At 37.6% G+C, this 13424-nt stretch overlaps 1 protein-coding gene across 2 annotated transcripts in view; it reads left to right on the plus strand.

The window, feature by feature from the left end:
- The window catches only part of il11ra (interleukin 11 receptor, alpha), a 42197-nt gene that overhangs the window by 20495 nt on the left and 8278 nt on the right, over positions 1–13424 (plus strand). The window contains exons 3-8 of one of the 2 annotated variants that reach the window (XM_017700215.2): positions 2628–2694; positions 3136–3305; positions 4597–4711; positions 6333–6499; positions 6769–6935; positions 11900–12044. In XM_017700215.2, the coding sequence (XP_017555704.1) occupies positions 2628–2694; positions 3136–3305; positions 4597–4711; positions 6333–6499; positions 6769–6935; positions 11900–12044 (831 nt within the window). The remainder of the gene's footprint in view (positions 1–2627; positions 2695–3135; positions 3306–4596; positions 4712–6332; positions 6500–6768; positions 6936–11899; positions 12045–13424) is intronic. The other variant, XM_017700216.2, reaches the window with a different exon arrangement.

The raw sequence follows: 13424 nt of genomic DNA on the forward strand, positions 1-13424 counted from the left end.
TGTTAATGGCTTCTTAAAGAAGTTCAGTGAAAAATCATATTCACACTATTTTCTAACACTTACGTTAAATGTATTTGATCAGTCAAGGCATCTTTTATTGTCAAATTTCTTTTTTTTTAGCTTTGCAGTGGAGCTACAAGGCTAACATTACTACCAGTTAATGGACGTTTAAACCCCTTCAGTTGGCACTCTGCAAACCACATGCCAAAATCATCACACACTGTGATGTGAAACCACATTGCCTTGTGAAGTGTTAAGTAATCTCAGATAGGCTTTATGTGATTCCGAATGCTGTATGACGTGCAGATTTAAAAATAAACAAATGTGTGGTCAAAATTCAGGCTGCTACTACTGTTCTTTGCTATGTGACGTACTTTTATCCATTTCTACAGACAACTGTATTCCATGCAATCTCAAAAACCATGTTAGCAAGTCTGAACATATCAAGATGATGATTCAGGCCTCCAGTTTATGCAGTGCTAATTGGTGGGGTTAAAGTGACCTATTGCATGTAATCTACATTTGCCTTACAGCTCCACTGCAAAAGCTAAAGAAACAAACTTCAGACACCAAACTTGTCTTGGCTGGCCTACCTATATTTGAGTAAGGGGAAAATATGTAAGTTTGATTTTTCCCCCAAGGTTCTGTTAAGTGAAATACTCCTTTGCAGCAGTAGAGGCAAATGCCTTGTAGTTTTATATAATGGGGAAATTCCACAGCTGGGCTGCCATTTGTCTCCCATTGATATTGCATTTGCAAATGTATGTGTAAATGTGGCTAAAATACATTTTAAACAAAGGAGTCTTTCTGAAAACCTGTGAATGTTTCTGATGTTTCCTTTTTCGATGAACACACTTCTGTGGTCCTTTTAGTTGAAATAAACACTCAACAGACTCTCAGTAACATCAAAAAACAGTTAGTTTTAAGATATGGGTTGAGGTTAAGGTTAGGGTTAATACTTAGGGCCAGGGTTAGGGTTTGGTTTTGGGTTGAGGTTAAGGTTAGTGTTAGGGCCAGAGTGAGGATTAGGATCAGGTTTTGGGCTGAGGTTAAAGTTAGGGTCAGAGCCAAGGTGAAGGTTAGGATTAGGTTTTGGGTTGAGGTTAAGGTTAGAGTCAAGGCCAGGGTTAGGTTTTGGTTAAGTTGGGTAAGGTTAGGTTTTGTTTAATGGAAGTAACATATTAACAATACATCTGTTTAATGTATGTAATGTATCAACTGAGCATCTACAGTACTGTGCAAAAGTTTTAGGCATCTAAGCAAATATTTAAACAGTTTACCTCAGCAGTGAGTTTATCACGATATACATTACAATAAAGCCATATTCATAATTCAAATAAACATAAAAACAATAAAAAGCAACAAGAATTTCTTCCATAGTTCACCTTCACAGCCACCGCAGAGACTTGTCAATATCATCAGTTACATCATGAGCACAATTTACTGAAGCACTGACTGGTCAAACCAGGAGCTGCTTTTTAACTACATATAGTACTGGGCTTCCTCGAGGAGAGGTTAGAAAATGGATAAACAAACACACCAACATCCAGAAAATCACTGTTTATTTTATATATATATCATTATTAATTAATATTCTATACATTTTATTTATTCAAATATTAACACTTTTCTCAGCAAATAAACACAAACTACACAAATAAATAGATGTTGAAAATGTGTCTTGGGTGTCTAAGACTTTCGCACAGTACTGTACAAGATATTTACTTCAGTGTGTTCAGATGCTGCACTACTGCTACTTCACTAATATGTTGATCTGTTAAGAGTTTCTTAATTAGCTACAAAGGACCACTCCAAATAAAATGTTCCCCTTATATTTTGTATTTGTTTTATTCCTTTAAAGTATAAATAAATAGAAATTTGGCACTAAAGTTTTCAGAAAACATGCTGTTTTTTCACATTTCCCTGTAGAGGATGAGTTAATTAGTTTTCACTTCAGAAAATCAACAAAACAGAGGGGTGGACAGACCTTTGCAAAGGACTGTACACTTTATCTTGAAATGTAATCATTTAAATACTTCAACTTTTTTATTATTTTTGCATGAATGTGTGAATCTGTGTAACTGTCTTATGCATTACATATTTTTTTCCATCAGTCATTCATTGTAGTTTATGAAAAATGTCCCTCAACATTTAGTCAGGCCTGATAGCTGAGCACATTCACCTCTGAAATATTTAGATTTTCCACAAGTCACCAGTTTACAAGGAAGTTGCAAATTCTGAATTTCCTGAAGATCATGGGGAAAAGAAAGCTTTTTTCTGTTTCTTTTCAAAATCATTGTGATATTTACTAACAAGGTCACGTTGTAAATACAACCCTGTTACTCAAATTATAGACTGAAAGTAAGTTTTAAAAAAGGTAAAATGATTAAGTAAATCATTAGAATGTCTTTAATACCCTTATGACACTTGAATGGAGTCACTTGTCTGACCAGGGTGCTTCTTAGAGGAGAAAAAACCCTCTAAAGCCATATTTATTTCAGCACTGTTTGCTCATAGTGTTGACTTAAGCATTTACATCCCTTATAAAGCCATTCCAAAGCTCTGCTAATCTGCCAGTAAAGCTGGACTCCTAGTATTTTACAGCGCGTCTTGTCTGTCTTGTCTAGTTTCAGACATCCAGTTCGGCAGCCTGGGCTCCAACGTCACGCTGATTTGCGGAGGCGTTCAACACGGGTATGTCCACCCAGTCTGTATCGCACACTGCTGTTCCTACGTGACAGAAGAGCTAAGCAGACCCAAGCCTTCCAGTAAACACTGATAACGGCGTGCTTCACACCCTTCTGCAGAGGCACAGGCCAAGTTGCTATAGCTGAGTCACACTGGGTCTATTCACCATTATATGGGGCATTGACTCCCCAGACTCTGAAGCTGGCAACTCAGAGTACCATATGGAAAACCACCTGTTGGACCAATTGATAGTCTTGGCCAATAAATGTAAAAGCCAAGGGAATACCCTTTGCCAAAGATATGATTGATATCACAAACAGGCCATTTATAGGTGGTGAAAAGTGGTGTTTTGCTTCAGATGCTGCTAATTTCCCTGTTACAGGCCAGACTTAGTTAAATCATTGAGTGTGATTGATAGAGGTCGTGACTGAGTTTTGGATGGGCCAGCAGGTCTCTGGTGCACTGGCGGCAGAATGGCAGCTCAGTGCGCTTCAGGCAGCCACACACCTCCAGCAGCACCCTTGTTCTACTCAACACTACACACTCCATGGAGGGCAATTACAGCTGCCACAACCAGAGAGGCGTCCTCCTGCAGACCATCAGACTCCGCCTAGGCTGTGAGTGAACTTATGAGCTTCAATGCTGTGTTTAAACTCAACACTACAGATTGTTGTGTTTGATGGCAAAGGAAGACTTTATCCCTTATAAGTAGAACGTTTTTTTAAATTATCATTTTGCTGTACTATTTAAATCACAAATATGTAATTACATAATTATAAAAATACTTGCAGAGGGGTGGTCAGAAACCACCCTTCATTTATTTAAATTCCAGCCAAAACAACCATGAAGTACAAATTTTTCAGGAGATATTTCACAGGACATAATCTACTTTCCTAAGGAGAGGGTGAAGTAAAAGTACATTTATAAAGATTTTCCAAAGCTAGAGTTCAAACATGATTAAAAGAACCAGAGAAAATGGGACTCCAAACAAGTCCTGGTAGACCACCATAACGGTCACCATCAGATAAACAATACTTGCTTCAGATCTGAAAAAAAAAAACAGGTGTTTCTGTCCATCCTTCCACTGTGAGAAGACCATTCAACACTGAGTCTAAAAGGATGTGTAGCTGCCAATAAGCCCTTACTGAGAAAAGTAAACTTTGCACATCAAACAAAGAAGCTGTGGTGTTCTCAGGACAATGGGTTGACCAGTCCAGAGCCCAGACCTCATAATCATTGAATATGTTTGGGATTTTATGGATTATTTGATCAATAAAAAAGATATCAGTAGATATCTTTGAAAAACTCAAAGTAAGTAATAATGGAAGCTGTAATAAAGGTGAAGAGGGAACACATTAAATACTGAAACCTTAGATTTTTTTTTCTTGACAGAAGAGTAACTTATAAGTACTTAATGGCCACTCTGACTTTTGCACAGTACTGTGCATTCAATGAACACAAATTATGAGACATACATGTTTTTTAGATTTGGAAATGGTTCATTTCTCTTTTTTTCACTTCAAATATAGTCCTCTACATTTAGATTCTTTCCTTTATTGGCCGACATTGTTTGAAAGTCAGGAAATTTATTTGTAAAAATGGAAGCACTTCAACGTTGTTCGCTCAAAGTGGGGCGAGGGCCACTAGAGACAATAAGTGTGTCGTGGTAGAATTCACAGCACTTCCTCTCACAGGAAATCACTAACATCACAGGACTCCAGCTTCCTGTTCGGAAGGGCGAGATTGCCCATATCCACATGTACACAAGTTGAGCCTTTTCGTGTTCAGCCCAAGCAGTTTGCCCTCAGGGTTTCCAAAGAAATATGTACTCTTGCATTCAGTAAGACAGTGCTTGCTGTGCAGTTGTCTCATTTTCCCGTTTATGTGGAAAAAATGTGTTTTTTTTAGATCCTCCTGGTTATCTCGGTGTTTCCTGCCAAGTGCCAAATCACTTTAAAATCCAGTGCTCATGGACGCAGAGGGTGACAACATACTTGCCCACCAAGTACATCGCCTCTTACAGGTTGGCCACACTACATGGTTGTCATTCACTGGGTTACTGATCAAATTCAACCAAAGAAATAAGCAATGACACACTTATTCCTTCCAGTTTTTGTAGTGGTGAAATCATGTGAAACACAGAATTTGTTGTAGTTCATTGTCCTTGAAAGGCCTCCTGCACTCAGAACGAGGTTTTATTTAAGTGGCTTACTGTTCTTGAACGGTCTGTTATGGTTATACTGAGTGTTATTTGTGTCAAAAGTGTTACCATAGTGCAAAGTTCACAGTTTTCCTTTGAAAACGCAGACTTCCTTTGAAAACATCAGCGCTTTGCTGTAACAGCTTATTTTTACATGCCGTCAATTGAGTAGGCTAACAGACATTTACAGTTTGCATAAACATTCATGTTCATAAACCTTAACGTTGTTAATGTGTGTAAAGATTTAGGGATGGCCTTCTGCCATTTTATTTCATTTTTGGACATAACAGTAATACATAAAATATTTATTCCCTTTATATATACCCTTTATTAATATACCCTTTATTTTTCTCTGGTTTAAATTATATTTCGATATTTTACTGAAATTGATCATTCATTTGTGGCTATGCAAACTAGTACAAATATATTGCCATTTTTCTCCATGTCTACTACATTGCCTAAGTGTGAAAGAACATAATAATCCAAAATACATAGCAGTTTTATATCATCACAAGACTTACCGTTTGTCTGCTTGCAAGTCACTCATAACAACCTTGCTATAGTGATGGAGGATCATTTCAAGGACCTGTAACCAGTCCAGGATATTGGTTGTATGTGCTTGGAAAGACACAGTAAAAGATGCACACACAAAATACTTTAATCTTAGCTGGCAGTAGGTATAAGATAAGATAAGATAAGATAAGATAATCCTTTATTAGTCCCACAGCGGGGAAAATCTATGTAGTTTAATGTTAGCTCGCAACTGGAGCAAACAGATTTCTGTATTGGAATGTGCTGTTAAGCATTTGTCAGAGTTGACTGGTAGATCAGCTAGTGTTAGCTATGTGATGAGGTCATGGACACTTACATAGCTAAGAGGGTAAATTTAGTCCAAATACAATTTACATTCCATCATTTTTTTAAGTTGCTGTGATCAGTTAAGACTGGATTGCACAAATAAACTAGTATAAATAGTAAAAAAGGTGTAGTTGTTATTAGTATGTAAACAAATCCTGTGTAACAAAGTACAGGAGGAGAACCCAACCATGATCATCCTATCTACTCAATGATCTACTCAATGTATTGGTTACTTTTCAGCCTCATTTTCATCTTAATTACCACAGAAAAGCATTTATTAAGTTTATTCTACTGTGTGCAAAAGTTTAATGAACTAAGCTTAATTTGTTAATTTTAGTAATGTACTCTTTTAACTGAGTTTGTTCATCATGCTCTTATTTTGTACTGTGAACTGTCAGATCATAGGAGCCAGTCATGTCTAGTGATATTTGAATCAAATTAATGAAATACTATAAAGTAGTGAATGAAAAAACATACAAACCTTCATGGTGGTTTAAGCCTGGATATTGTTTTGTTTTTAACCCAAAATTTTATTTATTTATTGTACCTTATGTAATTGGTATCATTTTGCCCCCAAAACACACAGCATGAATGACGAAAGGCCGCAGCCCTGTGAGCAGGAGCTTATTGATGTAAATAAGTGCACCATCAGCAATCCGGAGTTTTGGAAGCCCAAGTACCTTGTGAACATCACAGAGGTTAATCCCCTGGGCTCCAATTCCACCATCACCTTTGTGGATCTCGCAAAGACCTGTAAGACAGCCAGCAAAATTTGTGGACTCTTGATTTGAAATTTTTTAGATTGAAATTTTATTAAAATTTAAAGCAAAATCATGAAGCTAGAGTGTTGTGCGTGTTTGAGAACACTGCATGCACTATGGAAAAACTGTTCAGATGTTGTTAGAATATAATTTATAATTTTGGCTAAACAGTGCTTTGTATATAGATGCATATTTTCTTCCATTCTCTATTTAAGATTCATTATTTATTGGTCCATCCTTCTTTTCTCTCTCTGTGTATAGTAAAGCCCGATGCTCCTGACGCAGTGACCTGTGTGGAAGTGAACGGTAAGCCCACGCAGCTGCTGGTGCAGTGGGATCTCCCAAAGTCCTGGCCGGCTAACCCGGCCGCATTTCCCCTGAAGTTCGAGGTGCAGTACAGGCCAGTGGGATCTAACCTCTGGTCCAAGGTCAGTGTCTGTTTAATGACTCATCAGTAATTCAGTAGCAGGGCTGTTTTATGAAAAGAAAGTGTCAACAAACAGTAAAGCTTTTAAGGAAAACCATTTTCATGAACTGAATCAAAGTAATGATGTGCATTGAAATGAAAATCTAAAACAAAAGGGAAAAAAAATCACAGTCATTCAAACTGACAGAAATTGTATAAGAATTATGAGAGTTCAGCCTAATGCTGATTCACTTCTATTGTAGTGATATTTTCCTGTTTTCACCAGAAAAGAATTGTTAGGCCCATAAAAAAGCTGACAGATATCCTGTCCTGTATGCTACTGCAAGCAAGTCTGATTGCTGTCATATGATGACTAATACTAAAGTTAAAACTAAAATACATGGAACTGCACTGTGTCAAAGCGTCTGTAGACACCTGCTCATCATCCTCTATCTTCTGAAATAGAGGGTATTAATATGCAGTTTTCTGGCAGTAGCTTTGCTCATTTGGGAAGGCTTAGATGTTGCAACCTTTTGCTGTGAGGATTTGATTGCATTCGTTTACAAATACCTGAGGTCAGGTACTGATGTTGAACAGTCAGTTCTAGATCAGAAATGCCACCCAGCTCATGTGGTGAAGCTCCAGAGGTATTGGATGGAACTCCATTCTGTGGCTCTACAGCCCAAAGCTTGTGGCTTTATAGCCAGTACTTGGCATTGGGCCTGGTGATCTTTGGCTCATGTGTGACTACACAGCAGCTCATTCTGTTGGTCAGTGCTTCTTATGGAGATTATGCAAACTGTATCAGTTAAGTAGTGGAGCACCTTAACGTAGCTGAACTGACTATTTAGTAGAAATGTCTGAATACATTACTATGCATTTAATGCATTATGAAAGCTAATCTGGAATACAGGAATAAAAACTGCAATAAAACAGAACATTACTGTAACCTATGTCAGCAGTGTAATGTCCCAACACAGTTTGTAAAGACTCAAGACTAAAGGCTGACAGATGGAGCATTTTATAGGAAACCATGAAAGTAAAAGTAAAATTCAGATATTATCTTTGTGATAGCCATGTTTGATAAATGTTAACTTAAAATGTAATGTGAAACTAAGCCGATTCTGGTTAATGCATACCCAGATCTAACAAGAATAACAGTATGAATTCCAAGTACTGTTTCCAAGATACTACCAAGATATTAGTTAATACAGTTACAATTTAAACATTACTTGTTAATGCAGCACTAAGGTGACAGTTTTATAATGTACGGGCGGTTTCTTGCCTGTGTGAATGCAGTGGAGTAACAAACAGTGCTAGTTGAACTAACAGCTCTCCTTCTCTTATCACACTGTCACATGTGGCATTGTCCAGCACAACTCCCACACTAACTCTGCTGTTCTGTGGCTTCTCAGTCATGTTCCAGCAGCTTTCCTTTCGCTCCCCCACTCACCTCCTTCACTCACTCATCGCAGCTCCACACATCCCAGAGCTGCTGATGCTATCTCTCCTGACGGCTTGGCCTTTCACCAGAATTCCAGATGTTGACTCTTTCAGGGCCCTCTGTGTGTGCCTTCTTTTTCAGGCAAAATCAAGAAGTTTTTCATTGCTTTCCTGAATGAAATTGTGTTGTGAAAGGCATTCCCAATGTGATTTTAACCCACTGCTACATCTGCACTACACTGCTAACCCACGGAGAGCCTTTCAAAGTCTTAGCACATTATATACAGTTGTATACAAAAGTTTATGCCCCCCTTGTCATGTTTTGTTGATTTTCTAAGTGAAAATAAATTACACATCCTGTACAGAGAACAGACTTTTGCACATTCAATGCATAATTAAAAACATTATTTATACAAGTTACATTCTATGGTAGATTAGGAATTCTTAATGTACCACACACACACACAATAGTTAAATACAAATAGTGCACCAAAAAAATAAAATTATATATATATATATATATATATATATATATATATATATATATATATATATATATATATATATATATTTTTTTTTTTTTTTTTTTTTTTTTTTTTGCCATTTTAAGTCAATTTACAAAGCCTACATATTTGAGCAGGACTGTACAAATGACAGGAAGGATTTAAGGATTTGTGCCTTTTTATGATCTACTTTGTTGGGAGTGGGCTTTACACATACAAGAAATATCAGTGCTGTATTATTATTAATACAGTCTTTATTAGTGAAATAAAAATGTGTTTTCTGTTATACGTATCATACATATACATACTTGTTATATATATCAGCTGTTATTCAAAAAACCTATTATATCCAAATTTGTTATAAATGGATATACAGCATTTTGGAAGCAGACACTAGCTTTATGAAAATAAAGCACAATAATTGTTTACAAGAGATAACAGACAATAATCTGTCTAAAACAACAAGGTTTGATCATCTGCAGCAAGAGTGTATACATGTCTTCGTTTCATTTTTATATACCGCGGGTGAAATAAGTATTGAACACGTCACCAGTTATCTAAGTCAATATATTTCTAAATGTGCTGTTGACATGAAATTCTCACCAGATGTCGGTATCAACCATCCAATCCACACATGCAAAGAAATCAAACCATAGATGTCCATAAATTAAGTTGTGGGTAATAATGAGAAATGACACAGGGAAATGTATTGAACACTTGAAGAAATAGAGGTGCAGAAAGCCATAGAAAGTCATGACACCTGCTGGTAATTAAAAATCTATCAGTAATTAGAAAGCAATCCTGACACTTAGTGTAAATGAATATCAGCTGGTTCAACTGATGGCCTGTAAAAAAGGTGTCTCATTACCAAGGTGCCACACAAGAAACATCGCCTGATTGGTAAAACCAGTGAGCTCTCTCAAGACCTTCGCAACATTATTCTTGAAAAACATACTGATGGCGTTGGTTACAGATGAATTTCTAAACTACTGAAGGTTCCAGTGAGCTCTGTTGGGGCCATAATCCGGAAGTGGAAAGAACATCATTTCATCATACATCAGACACGACCAGGTCCTCCCCACAAGATTTCAGACAGAGGAGTGAAAAGAATTATCAGAAGAGTTGTCCAAGAGCCAAGGACCACTTGTGGAGAGCTACAGAAAGATCTGGAATCAGCAGGTACAATTGTTTCAAAGAAGACAATAAGTAATACACTCAACCGCCATGACCTGTATACACAATCACCACGCAAGACTCCATTGCTGAAGAAAAAGCATGTTGAAGCGCGTTTAGTTTGCTCAGCAACATTTAGACAAGCCTGTGAAATATTGGGAGACTATAGTCGGTCAGATGAGACCAAAATTGAACTCTTTGGATGCCATTATACACAACATGTTTGGAGGTTTAAAGGCACTGCATATCACCCCAAAAACACCACAACAACACTGAGGTTTGGAGGTGGGAACATCATGGTGTGGGGCTGTTTTTCAGCATATGGCACTGGCATGATTCATATAATTGAAGGAAGGATGAATGGACAAATGTACAAGACATTCTTGATAAAAAATCTGCTGCCATCTACCAGGATGATGAAGATGAAACGAGGGTGGACATTTCAGCAAGACAATGACCCCAAACACACAGCCAAGGAAACTCTCAACTGGTTTCAGAGAAAGAAAATAAAGCTGCTAAAATGGCCCAACCAATCACCTGACCTGAATCCAATTGAAAATCTATGGAAGGAACTAAAGCTCAGAGATCATAGAAGGAGCCCACGGAACCCTGAGGATTTGAAGAGTGTTTGTGTGGAAGAATGGCCCAAAATCACACCTGAGCAATGCAGGTGACTAGCTTCTCCATACAGGAGGCGTCTTTAAGCTGTCATCACCAACAAAGGCTTTTGCATAAAGTATTAAATAAATTTCAGTAAGCGTGTTCAATACTTTTTCCCTGTGTCATTTCTCATTATTACCCACAACTTAATTTATGGACATCTCTGGTTTGTTTTCTTTGCATGTGTGGATTGGATGGGTTTTTACCAACATCTGGTGAGAATTTCACATCAACAGCACCTTTAGAAATATATTTACTTAGAAAATTGGTGACGTGTTCAATACTTATTTCACCCGCTGTATAATGCTATTTTGATTTACATACCCTGCATATTCCTCTCTATAGTGATTGAATAAAAACAGTTTTAGGCTTTAACTTTATAGCAAAACTATAATTAAACAAAGTCTCAAGCAACGGGAAATGTATTTAATGTAATAACTTTCTTACTCTGCAAATTTCTTTAAAATGGAGCATTTCACGTCAAAACCACTTTGAATGACTTTGTTTACATCTGAATGTAATCACTTTGAATTACTTTGTTAACATCTTACTGCTTTAATTAGGCAAACGTGTTAAATAATCAATGGAATTTTCCTTTAAAAATCACTGCCTGCTTCTGTACTTCGGCCTTTAGTGTATTTTCACATCTGAAGCCATTTAGTGTGGGCAGATGAAAGATGCTGAATAGCTGACAGTTCACGTGTGGAGATGAATCCAGATGTCATAATGCTTTTGTTTGGCATCTTGGAGCTTCCAAAATGCTGCGAAATAAAGCTGCATATCCCACAAAATGTTGATTGTATCAGAGGAAAGATCTTGTACTGTCACAGACGAGTTTGGAGCTGGATGATTCACCTGTGCCAAATCCAACATTCAGTATTAAAATAATGTAATATGAGCAGTTCCCTGGCGTATGGATTTGCAGACCCATGTAGCGTGTCAATGGCCTTAAACTTTTTTTTCCTTTGCTGAGGAAACAGATAAAGCTCGAGAGACTAAAATGTTATGAAAATATATCTTTCAAATAAAAAAAGGCCTTATTATTCTCTTATTAGCATACTGCAAAACCCTTGGCATATGTTTAAAATATGTTGAACTAGGAATCAAGTTTAGTACAATCCAGGAACTTGCCAGGAACAATAGAGCACGCTTGCCCATCTTTCTGTTGCTTGTGTTCAGTGAATGTGTGCGATTGTTTTGTGTCCAGCTGGAGACGGAAATCACCGGTGCGATGATCATGGACGCACTGGTGGGCCACCTGCACCACATCCGAGTTCGAGCCCAGGACGCGTTCATAAACCACAGTCAATGGAGCGAGTGGAGTCAGGTGGTACAGGCCCGACCCTGGAGCGGTGAGCCACACATACAGAAATCCACAATGAAAACAGTTTCCTTCTCTCCAAATACAGTCTTCATTACTGAGTCACCCAACACTGATCGACACCCACAATAAGCATTTACTTAGACAACACTCCCAGCATGTAGTTGGAGTGTGGTTCTTCTCATATGGAATCCAGGGTTTTTCTTCTGCTGCTACCCTTTGATTTTATTTGGTGCCCTCTTTTGGTTGTCTTGAGAAGTTTCAGTACGAGAAAGTCATTCGTCACGTGAAAGTGGCACGTTTCTCATAGTTACATCTCGCACATTCATGGCTGATGTGTAAGCTACACTGAGATATACCTGGAGTGCCATAGAAACCACATTGCCAATGCACTGAGGGATGCTTTGATATGAGAATTGTGGGCCGATGCGGATATCCAGTGTTTTTCGTGTACAAATCTGGTGATACAAAACTTATAAAATGTGGAAACTTTAGGATTACAAAGAAATATGGCCTGCATATGAGCTCGACACGTGTGCTAGGCTGATCATTTTTAAGCAAATATCTACTGTTAGCAATATGATTCCAATACTGTTTTGGGTCCCTAGCAATATTGATGTAGTGTAGTGGCAAATGCTGCTCTCTCCATGCAGCAGGGTTCAATTCCCTGCCTAGGAAAACACAGCGCACTATACCAGTAAGAGTACTTATACATTTGTCTACCTTTCAAACATTATTTGATTGTACATCACTCTGGATGAGAGCTTCTGCCAGTTGCATAAATGTAATAATTTGCAATATGTTGCCTCCTAAAATCTGTAAGTATCTTTATCAAATGCTTTTCAGTTTTTTAGGATTTGTTTTTTAGCATCTACTTCAAAATGCTTTGGAACTGTAGAAAGTATGAAGTAAAAGTTTAGCAAAAATCCAGTTTCCACCAACTTACACCATTTTCCACTTTGCCCAAATGTGGCCATCATTGGTGTCCTGCTTGCTGCTTCTTTCATTTTGCACAGAAGCTAAAAGATGAGAAATGTTGTGCACATATTAGCATCACGCAAACTACATGTCTAAATCATTCCACACTTTCCTCAAACTACTTGGAATTGTCAGATATTCTCAAATAGACTTGCTTACCTGGTTTTTGACACTGTGTGACACACTGTTATCTATAAAAACGGACAAAAGTATGGACAAAGTTGATGCTGCAAGATGATGGTTACAACTGTTTCTAGCCATGTTTTGGTCTATTTTCTTTTCTTTCTTTTACCCACTGTAACATTATCAACTAGATTACATAGTAGGTACAGTGGTAAATGTACAACATTGCGAGTGAACATTAGCCAAGAAACCATTTCATTATATGTTTGTGTGGTTCTGCCACATTTACAGACGATATACTGTACAAGAA

The sequence above is a fragment of the Pygocentrus nattereri genome, chromosome 18, assembly GCF_015220715.1.
Source record: "Pygocentrus nattereri isolate fPygNat1 chromosome 18, fPygNat1.pri, whole genome shotgun sequence".
In the NCBI taxonomy this organism is placed as follows: domain Eukaryota; kingdom Metazoa; phylum Chordata; class Actinopteri; order Characiformes; family Serrasalmidae; genus Pygocentrus; species Pygocentrus nattereri.